The sequence below is a fragment of the Mirounga angustirostris genome, unplaced genomic scaffold (genome assembly GCF_029215605.1).
Source record: "Mirounga angustirostris isolate CCGP_5_RB_7025 unplaced genomic scaffold, mMirAng1.0.hap1 SCAF_10, whole genome shotgun sequence".
Classification (NCBI taxonomy): Eukaryota; Metazoa; Chordata; class Mammalia; order Carnivora; family Phocidae; genus Mirounga; species Mirounga angustirostris.
In genome coordinates this window covers 88,276,749-88,302,483 of record NW_026991718.1, presented here as the reverse complement: position 1 = coordinate 88,302,483, position 25,735 = coordinate 88,276,749, and the positions used below count along the sequence as shown (strand labels likewise).

Here is a 25,735-nt window from a genome sequence, read left to right as displayed (position 1 = left end):
CATGAGAGGGAGGAGGGTCAGAGGGAGAAGCAGACTCCCTGCCGAGCAGGAAGCCCGATGCGGGACTTGATCCCGGGACTCCAGGATCATGACCTGAGCTGAAGGCAGTCACTCAACCGAGCCACCCAGGCGCCCAGGAATCTTTTTTTAATTACAGGAGAATTTCATTTTTTTTCTTTTAAAAAAATTTTTTGAGTAAATTTGACACACAGTATTACATTAGTTTCAGGTGTGCAACAGTGATTCAACATCTCTATGTGTTATGTTGTGCTCACGACAACTGTAGCTCCCATCTGCCACCATACACCATTACAGTACCACTGACTATATTCCTTGTTGCTGTGCCTCTTATTCCCAATTATAGGATAACTTCTAATTTTTATGTATTCTTACATAAAATACATTCTTACATATATACATATGTATTCTTACATAAAATATTCTTACATATTAGCCTTTTTCTTTATGATTTCTTCCTCTACTTTATAGATAGATGTTCTTCTCCGCCCTTGAGACTGCATAAATATATTCATTTGTCTTTTAGGGCTTGGAACTTCACATTTAATCCATGTGGGCTGTATCTTGGCACAGGGTGGGAGGTAGGGCTCTGAGTTTATATCCTAAATAGTCACCCGATAGTTTCTCTCTATCTAATGCCACTTTGAACACACATTATACAGCTAAAGATGGTAGATTTAACTGTTCTCTCCCAAACCCCCACTAAAATGACAACACAGTTTGTTGTAAAAAGCATAAAACCCTAGGGGCAAAGAATGAGAGCAATGACACCAATATTTTAGAAGTTAGAAAGCAGGAGTCCTGGGAATTCAGCTGATACCTCCAGGAATGTCCTAAGGCAGTATGCAGGGACATAAGACATGTGAGCCAGTGGCTCCAGGTGCATGTGGAAGGGGCTCAGGCTGGGACCCCAATCAGGAGGACAATTTGGAAAAACCCCTCTAGACCCCCACCTCACTGATTAGAGTGGGGCCACTGTTCTATCCCACCAAAAGGCTGAAAGTTGATTCTCTGTGAAAGGTACACAGGTTTCTGGACTGCAGAGGGTCAGTTACGTTAAATGCAGAAAAATACATGAAAATTTAGAAAAGCATGTTGAAAGTCCCCAGCCTTCTTGCTCTGTTCCCAGAGAGCTGGAAGCTGGAGACGCGCCATGGTGTGCTCAGGAGCAAAAAATGTAGGGCAGCCTCACACCTCTGACTGTCCTTTTGTCAAATGCCCAGTCTCTGATCTACACTACAGCTTGCCATTTGCAACCACGGAAGCCCTATGTGCCCAAGACTCACTCATAGCCTTGCATCCTGCCTTCCCTAAAGGACAACTGAGGCAGACAGATCCGGATAGATCTGCATTAAATTTGGAAAAGAAGCATCTTTTCACTATGTAGCTTTTTTATTTTTTTAAAGTGTTATTTATTTATTTGAGAGAGAGAGATAACAAAAAAGAGCAGAGAGAGATCATGAGCGGGGAGGAGAGGGAGAAGCAGGCTCCCCACTGAGCAGGGAGCCCGACGCAGGGCTCTATCCCAGGACCCTGGGATCACGACCTGAGCCAAACACAGACACTCAACCATCTGAGCCACCCAGGCGCCCCCATATGTAGCTTCTTATCTAAAAACAAAATTCCACTTAAGCAAGCATTATGTTATGCTTTCAGTAAAGTTGAATAATTTTATTGATAAACATTCTACATATTTCTTATGCTTATTCTTAGATACTATATATTTTTTGTTGCTACTATAAAATAGTTACATTTTTCCAGCTGGTTAGTTACTAGTATATAAGAAAGCCATTAATTGGTTTGTTTGTTTATTAGTTTGCATTTGAAAATCTTGCTGAGCTCCATTAATTCTGAGAAGTTTCTAGTTGATTTTTATTGGAGTTTTCCAGATGGGTAGTTATCATCTGTAAGCAAGCAATGATAATTTTGGCTCTTCCTTATAGGTTTATCTTTTAACTTTTCATCTTCCCACATTATCTACAACATTCAGAATAATATTTTATGGTACAGGTGAGAGCAGATGAAAAGTCTTGTTTCTTCACTTGAATTTCCACTCATTTACCAAATATTTATCAAACATCTACTATACAACAAACAGTAAATAAAACACTGATTAATTAACACTTTACTTTTCATTATAACGTTGGTTGATGAGATTGTCGTCTTCGATCAAGATTTAATTTAAGGGGGTGCCTGGGTGGCTCAGTCCTTAAGCATCTGCCTTCGGCTCAGGTCATGGTCCCAGGGTCCTGGGATCGAGCCCCCCATCGGGCTCCCTGCTCGGCGGGAAGCCTGCTTCTCCCTCTGACACTCCCCCTGCTTGTGTTCCCTCTCTCGCTGTGTGTGTCTCTCTCTGTCAAATAAATAAATAAAAAATCTTAAAAAAAAAAAAAAAAAAGATTTAAGTGCAGTAGATGGCAGACTTGTCAACAAAACTGGAATATGAAGGTATAAAAAGCAGCTTTAGGGGCGCCTGTGGCTCAGTCAGTTAAGCGGCTGCCTTCGGCTCAGGTCATGATCCCAAGGTCCTAGGATCGAGTCCCACATCAGGCTCCTTGCTCAGCGGGGAGCCTGCTTCTCCCTCTGCCTGCAGCTTCCCCTGCTTGTGCTCTCTCTCTCTCTTTCTGACAAATAAATACAAATCTTTTAAATAAATAGCAGCTTTAGAAGACACAACATAAGCATTTCCCACCACATGAGAACCTCTACACCCTAGTGGACAAGCCTCCTGCTGCTGAACTTCACAGGGCAGGTAACAACAGCAGACTGAATGCCCCAAGACCATGCCATCCAGCCCTTAGTTAAGGCCATCTTGAGACTTCACAGAAAAAGCTCTTGAAATAATTTTTCTTCCATTTTTATTTGAACCAAACAAGTTAAAACTCACAATGAAGCAATATTCTGGAAATTTATCTTCAGATATAAAGGGCTACACAGCTATTATAAGATACTTCCTATTATCAAAACAAGTAACATTAAGTTAACATGTAGAAATAAAACAATGAAATTCCATCTTTCCCCATGTTATTTGCAAAGAATAAGAAACTGACAATACCAATGAGGTCAATGTGAGCAAACACTCAGTGGGACCTGCTCTCTGATTGAGCATCCCCACTCTGAAGGGGTGACTGCATGGACTCCATCATCCCAGTATGTCAGGAAGATTCTACACAGACATCCTCTCTGCAACAGTTTCTGAGACGGAAAGGGAATATACTTGCCATATTCAACAGGGATTACTTTTTCATAGCTCTATGCCTTCCCTGATTTAACAGATAAATGTAGAAAATTTGCAAGGTGCCAAAAAAGCATTAAAAAGAGAATAAAAGTCACCTCATATCACATGATCCTAAACAACCACTGTCAATGTACTAATGTAGTATGTCTGTATAAGCTTGATTCCATACTGACTATATCTTTTAAAGTTAGGGTCTGTGGTGGAGACAGCTAGCAGACCACCAAAAGTTTGCACTCACTCTCCTCCAGGGTAAAGCTGGTGGTGGGAGGTGGCTACCCAGTTGGGACTATATTCCTATCCCACCTGAGGAGCAGGTAGGTCTACATGCACAGAGCTCACCAAGGTAATGTGAGTCAAGGCATGGGTGTCTGCTGTCCTATTGATTTGGTAAAGTAGCTAGTGTCATCCTAACTAATATGAGATTACATGCTGCATGCTCATTTTTACTTTCAGCTCACCAATAATTTTTTGAGGTCATATATTAAATAGTTAAAAAGAAATAAAACTAAATATGAAGTCTCACTGCCAACTTGTCTCCATGCATCCTGTCCCACCTAGTGCCCAGATAATCATTTTTATTAGCTACCTATTTTTCCTTCCAGTGTTTCCTTATGCAAATACATGTACGTGTTCTCATTTTTTCCTTTCTTTTCATACAAAAGGTGGCCTGCTACTCATTATAAACTGTTTTACACCTTGATTTTTCTCTCTCAACATCATATCCAGGCAATTTCTCCATATCAGTTGATAGCTTTTGTGCAGCTCCATAGTTTTTCACTGGGTTGATACAGCACAGGTGCTTAACCCAGTCTCCCACTGCTGAACTTCCGGGTGGTTTCCAACAATCAATGCCACTACGAGTCATTCTGTACACATAAAATTTTTATGTGCAAGTATACAGAGGACGGTCCTAGGATGGAAATGGTTAGATCAAAGAGTAAATGCACCTATAAGAGGCAACTCTCACAAATCCCTGTCTCTCTCAAAGCCTCACTAACAAAGTGGTTGATGAAGATGCATTTTTGCCAATCTGATAGGTGAGAAATGGCACCTTGGTATAGTTTTAATTTGATTTCCCTAATTATGAATAAGTGTGACTGAGCACCCTTTCACATACTGAAGGGTTATGGTTATTTTTTCTCTATGAATTATACATGTCCTTCTCACATTTTCCCACTGGTTTTGACCTTTTTCTTTTCAATAACTCGAAGTTCTTTATTAGGGGAATTAGCTCATCTATATAAGCTGCAAATATGTTCTTGTCTTTTGTCATTAGGTATGTCATGCAGATGTTTTCCACGTTTATAAAGTGAAATTTATTTTAAAACCTTTTACTAGGGGCGCCTGTGTGGCTCAGTCATTAGCGTCCACCTTCGGCTCAGGTCATGATCCCAGGGTCCTGGGATCGAGTCCCACATCGGGCTCCCTGCTCGGCAGGAAGCCTGCTTCTCCCTCTCCCACTCCCCCTGCTTGTGTTCCCTCTCTCACTGTCTCTCTCTCTGTCAAATAAATAAATACTTAAAAAAAATAAAATAAAACCTTTTACTAGAATTCAACCTTCAGATAAAGAGCTGGTATCCAAGATCTATAAAGAACTTCTCAAACTCAACACCCAAAAAACAAATAATCATGTCAAAAAATGGGCAGAAGACATGAATAGACACTCTCCAAAGAAGACATACAAATGGCTAACAGATACATGACAAAGTGTTCAACATCATTAGCCATCAGGGAAATACAAATCAAAACCGCATTGAGATACCACCTTACACCAGTTAGAAGGGCAAAAATTAACAAGACAGGAAACAACAAATATTGGTGAGGATGTGGAGAAAGGGGAACCCTCTTACACTGTTGGTGGGAATGCAAGTTGGCACAGCCACTTTGGAAAACAGTACAGAGGTTCCTCAAGAAGTTAAAAATAGAGCTACCCTACGACCCAGCAATTGCACTACTGGGTATTTACCCCAAAGACACAGATGTAGTGAAAAGAAGGGCCATACGCACCCAAATGTTCATAGCAGCAATGTCTGCAATAGCCAAACTGTGGAAAGAGCTGAGATACCCTTCAACAGATGGATGGATAAAGAAGATGTGGTTCATATATACAATGGAATATTGCTCAGCCATCAGAAAGGATGAATACCCACCATTTGCATCAACATGGATAGAAATGGAGGGGATTATGCTAAGTGAAATAAGCCAGGCAGAGAAAGACAATTATCATATGGCTTCACTCATATGTGGAACATAAGGAATAGCGTGGAGGACCATAGGGGAAGGAAAGGAAAACTAAGAGTGGGAATCCAGGGAGGGTGGGGAGGCAAACCATGAGAGACTATGGACTCCGGGAAACAATCTGAGGGTTTCGGGGTGAGGGATGGGGTAGCCCAGTGATGGGTATTAAGGAGGGCACGTGTTGTAATGAGCACTGGGTATTATACGCAAATAATGAATCTTGGAACACTACATCAAAAACTAATGATGTACTGTATGGTGACTAACATACAAAAAAAAAAAAAAATTCAATTTTCTGATTAAAAAGACCTTCATTGCAAGACTAAAGAATTTCACTCATGTTTTCTTCTAGTACTTTTGGGTTTTTTTACATTTAATCCTTTTGAACTTTGATCCTGGTGTATGGTCTAAGATGTGGATCCAGATTTATTTTATTCCAAATGGCTACCAGTTATCCCTAAACCCTTTGTTAAAAATCTAAATCAATTTTGACCCCACTCATTTATGATCTCACCTTTACCCTAAATGCCCAAGTGTATTTGAGACTATTTCTGGAATTTTTGTCCTGTCTCACTGGCTTGCTACTCAAAGTTACTACCACACTCCTAAAACAGAGCTCTGCAACATGGACCAGTCTCTACTCACCACTCTCTCTTCTCTCTGCTGGCACTCCTGCATACCATTTTACATTGAACTTCAGAATCAGCTTGTGTAGAACCCAAGAGAAACAGCCTGGCATTTTTATTTGAAATCTTGTTAAATGAATAATCTGATTTAGAGAGATTAGGCTTTCTTATTCAAGAACACATATGTCCTTACATTTGTTCAAGCCTACTTTTGTGAGCTTTGGGAATGTTTTAAAAGTTCCCTCTTATGGATTTTGCATATTTCTAAGCATCCTTATAGGATTATTTTTTTGTTGATATTTTTTGTCTTCTCCTCCCTTATACTTCACAACCAATTGCTGTTTTGTGTATACAAAAGCTATGGATCACAGCATACTGATTTTCTATCTCCATAATAGGGGATAGGGCTGTACACTGGGATGACATGCAGTTGTTAAGAACAAAGAATGGGTGTCTATGCATAGACATGGTGTGGGGGTGGAAGGGCTTACAATGTTGTGAGGAACTGTTCATGTCAGGGAAGAAGAGGTGGGGCACAGAGAACTCACTGCAGATGCTTTGGTATTTTAAAAAATTTTACATATATTTCTTTTACATAATAACAAAGATTTCACAACTGTATCAGCAGGAACAGACCACAATATGTTGCAGCCACAAACCCCCAGCAAATCTGGTGGCACATGGACATGGTTTTCTTGCTCTGGCTCTGTGTCCAGCACAGGGTGTCAGGGGTCCACAGACCCTCATCACTCAGGAAACTTCAGGAGGCTCCAGCACTCTACAACGTCACCATCTCCACAAATGGCTTTGGAAAGAAGGGCATGGAGAACCCAACCTGCTGTGAAATGCTTCTACCTAGAAGAGTCACACGTTACTCCCTTCATACCGTAAGACTGTACATCACTGTAAGGTCCCAGACTGTAAACTCAGTGAACAACAGATGTGCCCACAGGATGAAACAGCTGAGGTGGGTGCACAGCATTTAGAAAATAGATAAAGTGAGCCACTTCACAAATTTGCACTGAGAAAACCTGCTCTTTAAAAGAGCCCTAAGTAAACTCCTTAACAAAGGACTATTTTTAGATGTAAGTGAACCTGTCCCCCCCACACCCACTTTTTTCACCCACACCCACTTTCTTTTTAAGTAGTCCCCATACTGGGCATGGAACCCATTGTGGGGCTCAAACTCACAACTCTGAGATCAAGAGCTGAGCTGAAATCAAGAGTTGGTCACTTAACTGACTGAGCCACCCAGGCTCAGATTTTCCTATCTGGGAAGACTGAGCTTTCAGACTCTTTATTAAAAGAGTACACACTGATAGTATAGAAATTGGTACTTAAATTGACTACAGGTATCCTGGACAGATCCACCCTTCAATGCTTGTGGTCCCCCATGTTGATGCCTGGAAGGTCCCTATGATTCACAATCACTCATCAGAGAGCCAGAAGGGGCTCACAAGGTGAGCTTCATGCAGTGCTTTCCTTGGAGGTCTGGTTTCCCCACAGCCTCTGCAGCAGGGACCCAGACCCTGCCAGCCACTCCAAAACTGACAAGATGGGAGGTGCTAAGCTACTGAGAAGGTCCCAAAGGACGCCATCAACCTGAGGAAAGGCTCTGTGGCAGGCCTGTGACCTCAGAAGCCCACCCCTTAGCACTGTGCCATGGCCACTAATGTGGTCAGAGAAGGAAAGCAGCACCCTGGGTAAAGCCCTGGTTTCCCTCCTGAGACACTGGTCCAGTATTTTCAACTTACACTATTTCCCTCTTCTAACAGCATGTGTACGAGAGACAGCCCCAACACAGGCAGGAGCACAGTGAGTGGTTGGGCACAGGCCCTGGGCCTGCCCAGCAATGCCTGCAATGGCCGTGAGACCACAGGCAAGCTACAGACTACAGGGGACAGTTTCCTCATCTGGGATAACACACCCCACCTCATAAGGTTAGTTGTGAACATTTCAGAAGTTAATACATGCAAAGTGCTGAAGAGGATGGTATCTGGTACAAAGTACTGAATGTTATTTTTACTAATTCTTCCTGTGCCTACTTTTATTGACTGTTCCCTTTTCCTGTCTTCACTTCTTTGGGACTGTTCTGCCTCGACACTCTCCTTCACCTTCCTTTCGCCCATCATCAGCAAACACCAACTTGCCAAATGCTGTTTTTGAAAGACAGTGGCATCTGGGACACAAGAGATGTGGGCTAATCAGGAAGACTGTGGTTTTAAAAGCTCTGCAAACGCAGCCTTCCTACTGTTGAGGGGCCACAGACCAAGACCTGGTGTGGTAGCCTCCGCTCCTACACACAGGCCACTGGGTCCACACAGGCATTTAAGCACAGTGGACCCATACCTGCCTGCTGCACCTAAGTGGTGGCAGCCAGGCGTCGGATCTCAGGGCCTCACTGTGACCAGCCCTCATAGGCAGAGTCACAGCCTGGAGTCAGCAGTAGGCTCAATTCACCTCTCAACCAACCCCTACCCACCCTCCCCGACTCCCCCCACAGAAAAATTGATACCTGCATTTTTGTAGGTCATGAATTAGCATAATTTTCTGGAAAATGAGGACTGACACAGTGTCGCCAAGTTTTTAATTTTACCAAGTAAGGATTTCTAAAACTAGCTAATCTGAAGAGAACATTTTAACGCCAAAAAAGATACAAAGGACACTGTCTCAGAATTCAAACACTATATAAATTTACCTTTATGAGATACTCTCTACACTATCCATATTTTTTCATTTCCCTTCCACACAGCAAAAATTTAGTTCAAAACTATGGACCCAAGCCAGTGCTGGGAACTCCTGCTCCTCAGGAAGGGCACCATGGGCTTCTTCCATCTTTCCTGCCTTCCTCTTCACACCTATTGGTCCTGTTTTCTGTCTGCTTTGGTCCAAGAAGGACATGGTTTCAGGACAAAACCAATTCCAGAAACCTCCGGATCCCACTTCAGGGCTCTTATTCCTGTATCCTTTCTTTCATTTATGGAAGCAGTACTGGTTACAAGCAAGAAGATAAACTTCTGGCCTCATTCCTAAAGGGGGCCAGTGTAATGACATCTTTTTAGCATCTTATATGGTTTTGCTCTTCCTGGCCCAGGTCAGAACAGCACAAGTCCTGGATTTTCGATGGCGATAAGAGCTAATGCACAAATAGTAGGAAGGTATGTTTTGACAAAAATCAATATACTGCTTTTCTTTTTTTTTAATACATAGCTTTTCTATCTTATCAACAGTGCAAGCATAGAATTTTTTTAAAAATTTCCTCATCGCTAATAAAAATAAAACTGTCTCAAAGAAAATGTGGTATGTATACACAATGGAATATTATTCAGCCTTAAAAGGAAGGTAATTGTGACATATGTCACAACGTGGATGAACCTTTAAGACATTATACGAAGTGAAATAAGCCAGACACAAAAGGACAAATATTCTAGGATTCCACTTTTATGAGGAACCTAGAGTATTCAGAAAGTTTAACAGTTGTCATCAGGGGCTGGGGTTGGGAGTGGGGAGTTAGCATTTAATGCATACAGAGTTTCGGTTCCAGAAGATGAAAAGGTTCTAGAGATGGCGGGGGGGGGGGGGGTGGCGGGTAGTGATGGCTGCACACCTTGTGAATGTGTTTAATGCCATGGAATTGTGCACTTAAGAATGGTAAATTGTTACGTATATTTTTCCACAATAAAAAATATTTCCAAAGGCTGTCTCATTTGGGAAATGAGCTCCCTTTTCATTTAGCTGTTCACTCAAGAAGCATTGTTTGTCTAGCTCCAGATTTGTTTATCAGAACTAAGCATTCCTTACCAACTAGAAGAAACTACCTGCTTTCCAAACCTATTTTCATAGCAAAAAAAGTTCATTCCTTTTGATTGCTGAGTAATATTCTACTGTGGGGCTATGCAACTTGCTTTTACACACACTTGCTGATGGGTATTGGATTGTTTCCAGTTTTCTTTGTTTAAAGGTTTTATTTTTAAGTAACCTTTCCACCCAGCATGGGGCTTAAATTTACAACCCCAAGATCAAGAGTCACATACTCCACCAACTGAGGCAGCCAGGCACCCTGGATCATTTCCAGTTTTTGCCTATTACAGATTAAACCTGCTATTAACATTATTATTTTCGTTTTTTATTTCTTTGATTTCTGTTTCGGTCTTTATTATATGTTTTTTTTCTGTTTACTTTGGGTTTAATTCCCACTTTTTGTTTATTAGTTTCTTAATATGGAGACTGAAGTCATTGAAGACCTTTCTTCCTTCCTATGGGCATTTGGTACTATAAATTCCCCAAGGATGCTTTAGGAGCATACACTTGTCATTATTTTCATTCAGTTTGGATTACTTTCTAATTTCCTCTTGGATTTTTTCCATGACCCATGGCTTATTCAAAAGTGTGTTATTCACTTCACAAATGTTTCAGGAGTTTCCAGACATCTTGTTTTTACTGATTTCTAATTTAATTCCTTATGGTCACAAAACAGACTTTGCATGACTTAAATTCTTTTAAAGCTCTTGAGACTTGTTTTATGGTCTAGAATATAATCTATCCGGTTTGATGTGCACTTGAGGAGAACATATATCTGCCCTTGTTGGACAGACTGCCAATCAAGGTAAGTTGGTGGACAGTGTTGCTGAAGTCTATTACATCCTTGCTGATTTTCTGCCTCCTACTTCTATCACTTATTGAAATCTTTGGCTATAATCGTGGATGTGTCTATTTTCTTCACAGTTCTATTTCTGCTGTACGGATTTTGAAGCTCTGTCAATTACATATACAAATGCTCAAAGTTGTTATGTCCTCTTGATTAATTGATCTGTCATTATGAAATGATTTGCTTTATCTCTCATAATATTCTTTGCTCGGAAATATACATTGATATTAATATAGCCACCCCTGCTACCTTTTCTCTTATGATTCTTCATATCATTTTCTTATATATAGCTTACTTTCTGTAGAAATACAGTATACAATACATAAAACATAGAAAATATGTGTTAACTGTTTATTAGTAAGGCTTCTGGTTAACAGCAGGCTATTAGTAGTTGAAGTTTTGTGGAGTCAAAGTTATACACAGTTTTTTGACTGCATGGGACTGGGTATCCCTAATATCCCATGTTGTTCAAGGGACAACTTGGTACATAAAATATATATGTAATATATAACATATAAAGGTTTGCATAATATATATATAGTATCTCATATTCTCTCAGAATGAACAAAAGAGTAAAGTCAGGATTCATTCCCCAAGACTAATAGTTGGTTAAATTCTTCTTAGTTCACAGGTGGAAACCTGAAGAACAATCTTCAAAATCTTATCTGAACACAGTGAATATTGGGGTAATTTCACTCAACAGAATTGAAAAAGTTAAGGCCTTAATAAAATACACAAGAGCAATCCATAAATGTCTCTTTGTTCCCCGAGAAGAAAACAAAAAAATCATGAGGATGTTGGCAGAATTGTCCTGCTGTGAAAGGGCCTTATTCTCCTGCCAGAGACAAAAATGTTTTACACTAGAGTATAGCTTGTTTTCAGGTGCTTTACATGCAACTGCATTACCTACTGTTACAAAAAAACAAAAATTCAACTGAGTGCATTTTAAAGCTCTTATTGGCTTTATTCAGCAATTCCTGAATCAGGCAGCACCTAACCCAGCAGATAGGAGCTTGGAGGAACAGTGCAAAATGAAATGCTTTTACAAGCAGAGAAGTGAGCATCAACAAGGAATTTACACTGGACAAAAAAGCGGGTTGGTTATTGCCGGGTCACTTTCCTTTAGAGGATGGCAGGGGTCTGTCAGGCAGATTACCTCGCTTGTGCTGGTCAGGCAATTCCTGAACAAGTGGTTTAAGATTCCATTTCTGTGAGAGCTGAAGCTGTAATTAAGTTAGGTCTTGGTTTGGCAAAGTAGGGCTTAGCCTAAGGGACTCCACTTGGGGCCTGTTGTCTTATGTTTAACAGTACCTTGCTTTATTTTTCTTTATACCATTTTGCACCCCTTGAAATTTTACTTTATATGTAAAAACTACCTTTTTTGCTGCCTTTCTCCTTCATGACAATGTAAGCTCTGTAAAGGCTGGGACCTGTCTGGCTCTTGTGCAACATTTTGTCCACATCCTCTTGCACACAGTAGGCCTCAACAAGTATTTGTTAGATGAATGAAAGAACAAACATGCAAGCAATATTTTTGATATATGCCACACTGTTAACAGTAATTATCCAGGGAAATTCCACTTTCTCATTACCTTCTCTGTTTTAAATTTTTATTAAGAGGGGTGCCTAGGTGACTCAGTTGTTAGGCATCTGCCTTCGGCCCAAATCATGATCTCAGGCTCCTGGGATGGAGCCCTGCATCGGACTCTCTGCTCAGCGGGAAGCCTGCTTCTCCCTCTCCCACCCCCCTGCTGTGTTCCCTCTCTCGCTGTCTCTCTCTCTCTGTCAAATAAATAAATAAAATCTTTTTAAAAAAAATTTTTATTAAGAAATCTTTATTACTTTTGTAATCAGAAAAAAATTTAAATGAAAGCAGAACAGAGGGAGAGAGAGGGTTCCTTGAGGGCTGCCTTTCACCATAGTGATCTACAATCTCTGTAGATCCTTGCCTTGGTGCCTGCAGATTCTCCCGCGTGCTTTCTCTTGAGGCTCTGGGGCTGTAATGGCAGGCTCCCAGTCAGCCTACGCTGGTGTAACAGTCCCTTCCTTCTAGAACCCTAAGCCAATATCAAATGTCCAGTCTTATTTTCCTTCCCATAGGTTCTGCCATACCTGCCTTGTTGAAGTGTGCTGTGCCCCCAAACTGTGAGAATTTCTTTTCTTATATCTACAGAAACCTTGGTAAGCCAGGGATGCATTGATAGGATGCACTACATCCTGTCAAAGAAGGGAGAGCCTAACCACCATTACCTTGATCCCAAAACCAGACAAAGACCCCATCAAAAAGGAGAATTACAGACCAATATCCTTGATGAACATGGATGCAAGAATTCTCACCAAAATACGAGCCAATAGGATCCAACAGTACATTAAAAGGATTATTCACCACGACCAAGTGGGATTTATCCCTGGGCTGCAAATCAACATCCGCAAATCAATCAACGTGATAAAATACATTAATAAAAGAAAGAACAAGAATCATATGATCCTCTCAATAGATGCAGAAAAAGCATCTGACAAAGTACAACATCGTTTCTTGATCAAAACTCTTCAGAGTATAGGCATAGAGGGTACATACCTCAATATCATAAAAGCCACCTATGAAAAACCCACAGCGAATATCATTCTCAATGGGGAAAAACTGAGAGCTTTCCCCCTAAGGTCAGGAACGTGGCAGGGATGTCCACTATCACCACTGCTATTCAACATAGTATTAGAAGTCCTGGCCACAGCAATCAGACAACAAAAAGAAATCAAAGGCATCCAAATTGGCAAAGAAGAAGTCAAACTCTCACTGTTTGCAGATGATATGATACTTGATGTGGAAAACCCAAAAGACTCCATCCCAAAACTGCTAGAACTCATACAGGAATTCAGTAAAGTGGCAGGATATAAAATCAATGCACAGAAATCAGTGGCATTCCTATACACCAACAACAAGACAGAAGAAGAAAGAGAAATTAAGGAGTCGATCCCATTTACAATTGTACCCAAAACCATAAAATACCTAGGAATAAATCTAACCAAAGAGGCAAAGGATCTGTACTCAGAAAACTATAAAATACTCATGAAAGAAATTAAGGAAGACACAAAGAAATGGAAAAATGTTCCATGCTCATGGATTGAAAGAACAAATATTGTGAAGATGTCAATGCTACCTATGGCAATCTGCACATTCAATGCAATCCCCATCAAAATACCATCCACTTTTTTCAAAGAAATAGAACAAATAATCCTAAAATTTGTATGGAACCAGAAAAGACCCCAAATAGCCACAGGAATGTTGAAAAAGAAAAGCAAAGCTGATGGCATCACAATTCCGGACTTCAAGCTCTATTACAAAGCTGTCATCATCAAGACAGCATGGTACTGGCACAAAAACAGACACATCAATCAATGGAACAGAATAGAGAGCCCAGAAATGGACCCTCAACTCTATGGTCAACTCATCTTTGACAAAGCAGGAAAGAATGTCCAATGGAAAAAAGTCTCTTCAACAAATGGTGTTGGGAAAATTGGATAGCCACATGCAGAAGAATGAAACTGGACCATTTCCTTACACCACACACAAAAACAGACTCAAAATGGTTGAAAGACCTCAATGTGAGACAGGAGTCCATCAAAATCCTAAAGGAGAACACAGGCAGCAACCTTTTCGACCTCAGCGGCAGCAACTTCTTCCTAGAAACATCGCCAAAGGCAAGGGAAGCAAGGGCAAAAATGAACTATTGGGACTTCATCAAGATAAAAAGCTTTTGCACAGCAAAAGAAAGAGTCAACAAAACCAAAAGACAACCGACAGAATAGGAGAAGATATTTGCAAATGACATATCAGATAAAGGGCTAGTATCCAAAATCTATAAAGAACTTATCAAACTCAACACCCAAAGAACAAATGATCCAATCAAGAAATGGGCAGAAGACATGAACAGACATGTTTCCAAAGAAGACATCCAAATGGCCAACAGACACATGAAAAAGTGCTCAACATCGCTCGGCATCAGGGAAATCCAAATCAAAACCTCAATGAGATACCACCTCACACCAGTCAGAATGGCTAAAATTAACAAGTCAGGAAACGACAGATGTTGGTGGGGATGCGAAGGGGAACCCTCCTACACTGTTGGTGGGAATGCAAGCTGGTGCAGCCACTCTGGAAAACAGTATGGAGGTTCCTCAAAAAGTTGAAAATAGAGCTACCCTACGACCCAGCAATTGCACTACTGGGTATTTACCCCAAAGATACAAATGTAGGGATCCGAATGGGTACGTGCACTCCAATGTTTATAGCAGCAATGTCCAGAATAGTCAAACTGTGGAAAGAGCCAAGATGTCCATCGACAGATGAATGGCTAAAGAAGATATTGTATATATATATACAATGGAATATTATGCAGCCATGAAAAGGAATGAGAGCTTGCCATTTGCAACGACATGGATGGAACTGGAGGGTGTTATGCTGAGCGAAATAAGTCAATCAGAGAAAGACGTGTATCATATGACCTCACTGATATGAGGAATTCTTAATCTCAGGAAACAAACTGAGGGTTGCTGGAATGGTGGGGGGTGGGAGGGATGGGGTGGCTTGGTGATAGACACTGGGGAGGGTATGTGCTATGGTGAGTGCTGTGAATTGTGCAAGACTGTTGAATCACAGATCTGTACCTCTGAAACAAATAATGCAATATATGTTAAAAAAAAAAAAAAAGAAGAAGAAGCTAGCAAGAGGGGAAAAATGGGGGGTGGTAATCGGAGGGGGAGACGAACCATGAGCGATGATGGACTCTGAAACACAAACTGAGGGTTCTAGAGGGGAGGAGGTGGGAGGATGGGTTAGCCTGGTGATGGGTATTAAAGAGGGCACATTCTGCACGGAGCACTGGGTGTTACACACAAACAATAAATCATGGAACACTACATCTAAAACTAATTAACATAACAATTAAAAATTTTTAAGAAAAAGTAAGAGCCTAAAAGATGAGATTCTCTGCAGACAAATGGGCACAAAAAAAATGTCAGAACCACAAAAGACAAAAGTGAGATCAGGGGCGCCTGGGTGGCTCAGTTGGTTAAGCGACTGCCTTCAGCTCAGGTCATGATCCCGGAGTCCCTGGATCGAGTCCCACATCTGGCTCCCTGCTCAGTGGGGAGCCTGCTTCTCCCTCTGACCCTCTCTCCTCTCATGCTCTCTCTCACTCTCTCTCTCTCTCAAATAAAAAAAAAAAAAAAGAACTTTAAAAAAAAAGTGAGATCAGACTAACCATCTCCAGCCATGTCTGTATTTTGTCTTTACTGTAGATATCATTAAAATATTTGAGTGTAAGAGCTGATGGCTGCCATGAGTAAAAACTGACAGACAACAAACTCCCTGAGAACAGGTACTGTTTCCTTCCATCTTTATGCTCCCCGTGCCTAGCATGCATCTGACCAACAACCCAAGTATTATAACTGTCTGCTGAATAAAACAACCCATGGGCACCCGCCACTGACATGGCCATTTTCAGGTAGCGGTGAAATGATCTTCCAGGGCCAGGAATGGCACAAGTCAAGGATGAAAGAAGAAAGGGTGGGAAGTCTCTGTTGTACAAGAAAACAGTTAAAAGCCATATGTCTCTCAGGGACCTGAATCACCAGAAAAGCGACTGCATCAAAATGACCTGCTCCAACCCTGAACATTCCTCCTTCCCATTATGAATAGATAGTTCAGTCCATATATCTAAACCTTGCATGGAGATCCCAGAAGTTTTTAAGAACTGAAAACAACTTGAACTTTCTTTTCTTACCCTAAAGCTCAGGGCAACTTCTTTCAAACTTTAAGAACATATCCAAGAGTCTAGCATTCCAGAGATCCACTTGTATTCCTTCAGTGACACCCCTTATTTGCCTTCATCTTTGCAAAATGAAGAGTCTTACTCTTCTGAAACTACTCACAGTGACACTCATCGACCCTCCCCTCTTTTTACCTTTTAGGACACTTCCATACCTGGTGAACAGAACACAGATATTAACACAACTCAAGTCCATTTAGAGTCAATTCTATTTAGAAATAGTTCTTTGTGTATCAGCAAAACCTGAGAGGTAAGGATTCTGCCTGGGTCCCACACAATCACTCTATCTTGACCTCAGTTCATGTTCCTTTTCCTACCTCCACCTCCAACCCAGCTATAACCCCCTTGTCGTGAGGATGTGTGCAGGAACCTTGTGGAGCCACTGCCCTCCCACTCAGGCTCCCCAGAACCAAGCAGCATTCGACTGTGCAGAAACACGTGTGGCTTCTCAGACACGAGCTCACAGCTGAAATGACTTCCCATGGGAGCCATTTCTGAAACATTACATGTCAGAGAGAAAGAAAGAAGAGTCCCTGCTGGGTAGCATGACTTCACATTAATGTTTAGCAATATGGTGGAACAGTCTATTTAGGTCACAGACAAAGAACTAGGACCGTCCAGGTGCCCCCCTCTCCCCTCAGGAGACAACCGTGCTCTTATTTCAGAGAAAGTAGAAGCATGCAAAGACAACTTCCAATGCTCCCCCCACAAATCTAACTACCTCCCTGCACCTTCGTGGCCCCCTTGGCCTGTCTTCATGTGTGGGCACCCTCCACTTAGCCTTGGGGTGCTGGGTCCCAGAGACACCAGGCCACCAACTTCTGCGAGGCCAGTCTATGCCTACTGGACCATCCCACTGAGCACAGCAATGAGCTCTAACAACAGCACTGGTCAGAAGCCTCCTCCCACCCCAGGGATCCCCCTTATCTTTATTCCCTTTTATGGTAAAACTCCTTTAAAAAGCTATCTGCATTTCTTCTCTCCACCTCTCCCTTGAGCCACTCTGTCAGGCTCTTACCCCCAGCATTCCATTAACCCACTCTTGTCAACCACTCATCTCCATGTCACCAAATCCAACAGCAGATCACACTTTCTCTGCAACAGGCTTCTCCAGCCAGCTGCCTTGATCCTTTCCTCCTAGCACTCTTCCTAATCTATTCCCTTGCTTCCTCCAGGTCTCCTCTTCTCCCAGCCCCTAACCACTGAGGACCCCGGGGCCCAGCCCTCAGACCCCCATCATGACTCTAAATACTTTCTGCAGGCTAACAGTCAGAAGTCAGCCTAACTCCCCTGAACTCCAGCTCCTCCTACCTACTGCATCTGCAAGAGGAGGCACTTCAATATGCCCCAAACCAAACTCATCACCCCCCAAAGCACTTGCTCTTCCCACAACTGGCCCATCTCAGCACACGGCACCTCCTTGCCTCCGGCTGCTCAAAAGAAAACTGGTGAAGCATCTCTGACCGTCCTTCCTCTCATACTAATCTACCCCCAAATCTGTTGACATCTCCTTCAAAATAGATCCAGAATGCAGCACTTCTCCCCTCCACAGCTACCGCCAGCCCAAGCCCCCATCATCTGTTGCCTGGGTGACTCCTAACTGGTCCTCCTGCTCCCTCTGGACCTCCAGTCTGTCCTTGTCACAGCAGAGTGACATGGTAATGACATACATCACATCAAGGCATTTCTCCACTCTAAAGAGGCCAGTGGCTTCCATTCAAATGTCCTCTATCAGAAAGGCCTCCTGCCACCTAAACCATGCACACATCACAGGTGCTCCTTACTGGCCTACTTTTCTCCTCAGCGCCCCAAGCACCTGACGTGGCTTGTTCTCACTTGTCTGTTATCCTCCTCCCCTACCAGGATGTAAAGTCCACGAGATGTGACCTGCATCCATTGCTGCAGCCTCAGCACTGAGAAGAGTTACTCTATATAACAGGTACTCAAACTCTGCTAAGTGAACTGATGAAAAAAAATGTCAAATAACCAAACAGTATTGTTACACATGTTATAATACCCACAAATACGTTCACAGATCATGATCATAACTACAGGCACAACTGGCTGAGAAGACATACTGGAACAGTTTGGGGGCAGAGAAGATGGGGGTAAATTCCTCTTGACATAAGTTAACAGAGCTTTCTCAGTACTCCCAACTAATAGTATTAGTAATAACCCTGGGGATGACCAAAGTAGAAGGTGCTACTAATTGGGTGCTCACCATGCACCCAGCTCTTTTGTACATCCGAGCTTCACCCCGATCCTACAGGGGAGGTATTTCTATCCCCACATCACAGAGGGAGAAACAGACTCAAAAAGTTGAACAAGTCTCCCCAACCCACAGAACCTGAAAACACTCGCATGGGGCTCTGTTATCTATGAGAGTGATATCCTCTAAGATATCAAATGATACTACAATGAGGACCACGCCCAAATAATGGTCAGTTGGCTAAATGGGTATCTCAGGCAAAGTTTCCTGCTACTGTTCTTCCCTGTGTCAGCATCCCCTCTCCTAACTGACCCTTCCCAACCTAGCCTTCAGTTCAGGACAAGACAAATGACTTACCCACACCCTGTGCTGAAAGAGCCCTCTGTCAAAGCACAAATCCACCTACACGCAAGTTCTGTGGCATCATCTCTGGGAGAAGAGCACTGACTTAATCTGTCAGTTTTCAAGATCATATTACAATAAAAATTTTTTCCTGTAGACTTCATTTTGTAAAGAAAAGTGCCCTAGTAGGAGGAGGAGGATCATGAGTCTGGAAAGGCAGCCTGTCTCCACTGCTGTCAGCATAACCCTGGCAAGATGACCCATTTTCTATTCCTCTTTCCAAGGCTACCTCCATGATAATGTCTTCAGGAGCCTTTGAGCTACTCAAAAATATCTCCCACATAGAAGCAATGTCTGCCCAGTTACCATACAAGACAGACACTCCCTTGAGAAGGCTAAAAAGGAACTGGAAAGGAAGCAGAGATACAGGGCACAAAGTCCCACCAAAGAGGGAGACACCAGAGAAGCACCAAGTCTCAGGGTCCTGGGTCCAGGGCTGAAGTGTGGCCTTGATAAGATAAATTGCAATTGGGAAGAGATGGACCCAGCTGGGGGCCTCAGCCCCCATAAACAAAGCCTGCCCTCTTGCTTGTCACAGTCCAGGCACAGAATGTACTCTCAGGGAGTGGAAGGAGAAGGGGAATGGGAAAAAAGCAAACTTTAACTACAAAAGCTAGCTCAGAACATACTCTCACCTTCTCAGTGTATAAAGAAAGGACAAAGAAATACCATGCAAAGCAACTTCTAGGGTGAGCTCAGGAAGACTGATGTTGAAGGAGACTGGTGTTAACCTCAGCCACCTGCCTTTCTGGATTATAGTAAAGCAATTAGCACTTAGATGAATTTCCTTGCTTTGGGTCAAGGAAGAACCAAGGGTGATGCCTCAGTTCCCCTGTATTTACACTTGAGGATCACCGGCTATGAAACCTCCCATGCAGCCCACTGGTCTCAGTCACCGGCAGATCCACCTATGAGCTAGAAGTGGAAGAATAAAGACTACTTCACTGAAACACAAAGACCCACACATCTCATTACCGCCTTCCTAGGGTCCAAATTAGACCACTTATGCCATTAAGGCATATTCCCAAGAACTCCAGGGTTACTTAAAAAAACAGGAAATGCCCGCAAATCCCTTGTTTGCCAAAAATTACCAGATACTGTAAAAAGTAATATCTAGTCCCTCCTCTCAGGGAGTTCAGGGTCAACACATGAGTTAGATAAACATTTACCTTTAAAAACGACCAATCCAGAAATTTTAAAAAACAAAAAATGTTTTGTTCTGTCTTACTCCAAAGTTATTGTTTTTATCTGAATTAGTTGCAATGTTTACAAAGTTTGAGTTCACACAAACACACACACACACACATACCCAGCTACTCTTCTCGAGAGACCGGATGATCTGGCCACCCTAGGGCCACATTCCTGCCACGGGCAGCAACAGGAGAGATGCAGTAGCTCCTTTCAGATGGAAGATGTTCTCTCTACTTCTCCAGAACCCTCAGCAGTATCATGGTTTCCCAGAATTAATTAACAAAAAAAAAATTTTATTTGGGGGAAAAAAAAAGATTTTTTTCAAAGAAAAAATACTTCAGTGTATATCTGTGTATGAGATATACCATTAGCTAGTCTAAAGAATCAAAGGGGAGAAAAGGAAAAAAATGTAAGCACACAAAATTAGGGAACAGGACAGGGATAACAGTCTCAGATACAGAGGAAAAAGCTGGACAAAACAGATGATTTTCTATGAATGTATAAATCACCAACACTAAACCCAGAAAGAGATAGCAAATCTAAAAAAAAGCACCTGGCTTAGGTAGTTTTACAGAGGAATTCCACCAAATTTAAAGAAACAGATCATTTCAAGAGTATTTAAACAGGCTAAAGCAGAGAAAGCTTTTAATAAAGCTAAGGAAAGCATTAAAACAACTTGATAAAGATTACATTAAAAATACAAAATTACAGGGGCGCCTGGGTGGCTCAGTCACTTAAGCGGCTGCCTTCAGCTCAGGTCATGATCCTCGGGTCCTGGGATCGAGCCCCACATCCAGCTCCCTGCTCAGTGGAGAGCCTCCTTCTCCCTCTCCCTCTGCCTGCCACTCTGCCTACTTGTGCTATCTCTTGTCAAATAAATAAATAAAATCTTTAAAAAAAAACAAAATTACAAACCAGTTTCACAAATAACAATGTAAAATGACTAAGTAAAATATTAATAGAATCTGGCTACACATTAACAGAGTTTTCACTGATGATTCAATAATAAGATGATGATTCAATAACATAAAATCTGTTACTATAATTCATATATTTTTAAATATTTTATTTCTTTATTTGACATAGAGAGACACAGTGAGAGAGGGAACACAAGCAGGAGGAGTGGGAGAGGGAGAAGCAGGCTTCCCGCGGAGCAGGGAGCCAGATGTGGGGCTCAATCCCAGGACCCCGGGATCATGACCTGAGCCAAAGGCAGATGCTTAACGACTGAGCCACCCAGGCGCTCCTGTTACTATAATTCATGCTAACAGGTCAAGGAAGAACATCTATATGATAATTTCACAGATGCTAAAATGGCATTTCATAAGATTCAACAACCATTTTTGATCAAAAAAACAAATAGTAACAACACACCCCTTAGTAAAATAACCAGTGTGGCAAAAACACTAAAAGCATTCTCAGTAAAGTAAGGAACAAAATAAGGTACCCACTATCATTCCCAGTATTTAATCTTGTTCTGAAAATACAATGCAACTAAAAAAGAGAAACAAAAGACAAAAAGTAGAAAACATGGAATGATACTTATTATTTGTAACTGATATGATATACCTGAAAATCCTAGAGAACCAACTGCAAAAACTACTAAAAACAATATGACTACATAAGTTGCTGCTTACAAAATTAATAAGTACAGGGGCACCTGGGTGGCTCAGTCAGCTAAGTGTCTGCCTTCAGCTCAGGTCATGATTCCAGGGTCCTGGGATGGAGCCTAAGGTTGGGCTCCTTGCTCAGCGGGGAGCCTGCTTCTCCCTCTGCCTGCTGCTCTCCCTGCTTGTGCTCTCTCTCTCTAATAAAGAAATAAAATCTTAAAAAAAAAATAAGTACAATGATAAAAATATGTAATATAAGAAGGGGTCCTACGCAACAACAAAAAAGATCAAATAACTAGGAATAAACTTAAGAAATGTACAAGATTTTTAAACAAACCACATTTTAAAAGACATTTCTGAGACAACTGGAGAAATGTGTATGTAGATTGGATATTAAATTAGTAATAGGCTGGGCGCCTGGGTGGCTCAGTTGGTTAAGCGACTGCCTTCGGCTCAGGTCATGATCCTGGAGTCCCTGGATCGAGTCCCGCATCGGGCTCCCTGCTCTGCGGGGAGTCTGCTTCTCCCTCTGACCCTCCCCCCTCTCATGTGTTCTCTCTCTCTCATTCTCTCTCTCTCAAATAAATAAATAAAATCTTTAAAAAAAATTAGTAATAGGCAATAAACTCAAATTTGATAAATATAAAAAATTTCTGATAGAGCAAATGAGGTTATATATATTTCAAAAGTCCCTATTTGTTCTAGTTCCCAAGTTATACTCTGAAGTAGTTATGAATAAAATCATTTGTTTTAAAATATTCTAGTCCCACCCCCTACGAAGAAACAGATGGAGGAGGGACAAGTGGTTCAAGATTGGCAACACATGGCAAACTGTTTAAGATGTGATGGATACATCAAGGTTCATTATATTGTCTTCCCTATTTTTCTCTATTTGAAAATGTGCACAATAGAACCCAACAAAGGCAGGTAATGAGACCCAAAGGTACACAATAGGCTTATAAAAACACACAAAAATTGCCACCTAACAATTAGAAATGCAAATTAAAGCTACAAATCAGATGTCATTTTCATCAAACAGAAAAAAAGATCAAAATACTTGGTAACATTCAGTATTGGCGGGAAGGGTGGCAACTGACTCTGCTGGGGAAAGTACCTGTCAGTACACCGGAGGGCACTTTGGCCTCACCTTTCAAAATTATAAACACACACTCCTTGGCCCAGGAATTTACGCTACATATACTAGTTCAGTAAGTATTTTCCACCACCTACTATGGCCATGCACTGGAGACCAGAAAAGTGGAAGAAACAATGCCCCTGCTCTCATGGGGCTTCCATTCTTATAGGGGAGGAGATAACCAATAAAGCAAGTTAAGTACACAGACAATTGCAAGGTCAAAAGAGATAAGTGTGATGAAAAAAGCAAACAGAATAAGGGCGTTGGGAGTGGCAAGAAGTCTATTTTGGATGGGCTGGCCTGGGAGGGCCTCTCTGAGGACGTGACAGTTGGGCAGAGACCTAGGTGAAGAAGAAAACAAAGCAGAATAATGTCCAGGAGAACATTCCAAGAAATAGAGAAGGAAGCCACAGGGTAACACACAAATTTGGCTTTCCTGCCCTCTCCTTTTCTTTTTATTCCCTAACAGCCTTTTATTCCTCCAAAGGATATGAGCACCTCTTGAATGTCTTTGTCCCGATACAAAATGAAAATAAGCATATCCTTTTAATACAGTACATCTTCAAGGAAGGTGCCAGGCCAGCACTGTTTCCCCAAACACTATTGTGCCTAACAATTTCATTTCTTCAAAGGAAGAATTCCCAAACTTATCTAGGTGTAATGCCAAACCTGTTAACAAAAGTACATTAAAGCTATTCATGAGTTTGTAATGAAGATAAACCTTTCCACAAAAAAAGAGAACAAATTAGTTTCACAAAAGATACTGACCAGTTACTAGGTAACTTTATACCAAAAAAAAAAAAAAAATACTGTCAGTCCCTGCCCTTCTGGCAAGAATGTGAACCACTGACTTAGAGGAGACTATAGTTTAAATTCATAACCTTTTAAACAATGAAGTTGAAATGTTGACGTGTCTACTTGGATAAATATTCTCTTTATCCAAATATTTATATTTTTATTTATCCAAATATTCACATTTTCAATTTCATGATTTTTTAGGCAATGAAACTGATATTTTTAGAGACTATTTTGATAAATACTTGACACTGAAGTGGCCAGTGTCAATTAAGGGCATTCCAGTTGACCCCAAAAGAAATGACTGCAACAGCACCTGAGAATATTACGCACTAACTTGTTCAAAATCGTGAAACATCCAGACTTCAAAATTGCCATGAATGATACGTTCTATGAAGAGCCAGCTTAATTACGAAGCTAGCATACGGGGAGAGATTTGCCCCTGTGAAATACACTAACTTAATTCTGAAATCAGCTTTACCTGGATGCATTCATCTCCTACTCAGAGGGAGAACGCAAAAAACTAAAAGACTTCCAGCCTCTACGGAGATTCCTAAGGAGACAACTCGTGTAATCAAATTTCAAGCACCACTAGCCATCCGCACAATCAACGACAGGTTTCCCTCCAACAGCTGACGATGCGGTGTATCCCTGGCCACAGCACACCATTTAACCTTCCCCCAAAAGTCCAGCAGTTCTGAGCAGAGAATGCCACTTCTGACAACTAGTTACCCGAGAAAAATTATCAAAGTGAGAAATCGGAAAAAAGGTAAGCTTCCGCACACGCCAGTCCAGCAAGAGGGGCGCTCAGTATGGAGTTCTATGCAGATCTGAGGCGAAGAATCCCAACGCTCTCTGGCTCGGAAGCATGCCCTTCCGCGTCCCACCTCTTACATGCGGGGCGTCCAGGAGCCTCACAAGGGACGCCCCCCACGCCCTCTACTCTCCCACACGGGGTCGTGATTGCCAGCCGCTCCCAACTCCTGGGAGAAACGCTGGTCCAGCCCGTCGCGGACGAGGTCCCACTGGCTCACCTGGGAAGGGTAAGGGCACGGGGCTGGGCTCCGCGGAGGGCCAGAAAAGGACACCAGGGGAGGGAAGGGGACAGTCGGGGGCGACCCCGCAGGCAGATATCTGGGGAAAGGATGCCCGCGGGCCGCATTTGCGGGCCAGGCGAGGTCTGAAAAGGATGGAGGAGAATTGGAAGAGGACACCAAAGGATGGAGGGTAGACGTGGGGCGCTCCTGCAGGCAAGAAACTTACGGAGGGGCGGGGGGCTTAAGGGCTGCGTGCGGGCCAGGTAGGGGGTCCCGCTCCTGCGCCGTGCCTCACCTGCCCAGCGGCCGCTTCATGCCCGTGTCCGCAGCGCAGCGCGGCTCTGCCGGCCCCTTGCCCGCCAGGCGCAGGTTCTGCTTCAGGCGGCAGTCGGCGTCCAGCGCCGCGGCGACCGAGCCGGAGGAGGACGAGCCCGAAGCGGCGCAGCGCTCATGCTCCAAGGCGACGGGCTCGGTCCGCTTCCTCATCCCGCGGCCGACACGGCCAGCCGCCGACGGCGTCCGCTGACCTCGCCCGCCCGCCCGCGCTGCAGTCGCCGCTACTCACAGGAGCCGCTGCCGCCGGGAGCCCGCGGCCTCTCGCATCCCAGCCCCAGGCCTCGGCGCCCGGCTCTACGGACCGGCGCCGGGGACCAGGTCGGCAGCGCCAGCCAATCAGCGCCGTGCTCCCACCGGCCCCGCCCCCGGCCCGCCCCCTCCTTGGTTCCGCCGGGAGTGCGCCCGGCGTCCCCGGCGCCGACTT

The 25,735-nt window shown here is 42.7% G+C and overlaps 1 protein-coding gene across 7 annotated transcripts in view; it reads right to left on the bottom strand.

The window, feature by feature from the left end:
- ABHD12 (abhydrolase domain containing 12, lysophospholipase) overlaps nucleotides 1-25,627 on the bottom strand; it is a 102,412-nt gene extending 76,785 nt beyond the window's left edge. For all 7 annotated transcript variants that reach the window (XR_010405758.1, XR_010405757.1, XM_054509983.2 and 4 more), the window contains exon 1: nucleotides 25,271-25,627. Coding sequence is in view for 5 of the 7 variants with exons in the window: in XM_054509983.2 (XP_054365958.1) it covers nucleotides 25,271-25,461 (191 nt within the window). In the remaining 2 variants the exon portion in view is untranslated. The remainder of the gene's footprint in view (nucleotides 1-25,270) is intronic.
- Between the last annotated feature and the right edge of the window lie 108 nt (nucleotides 25,628-25,735).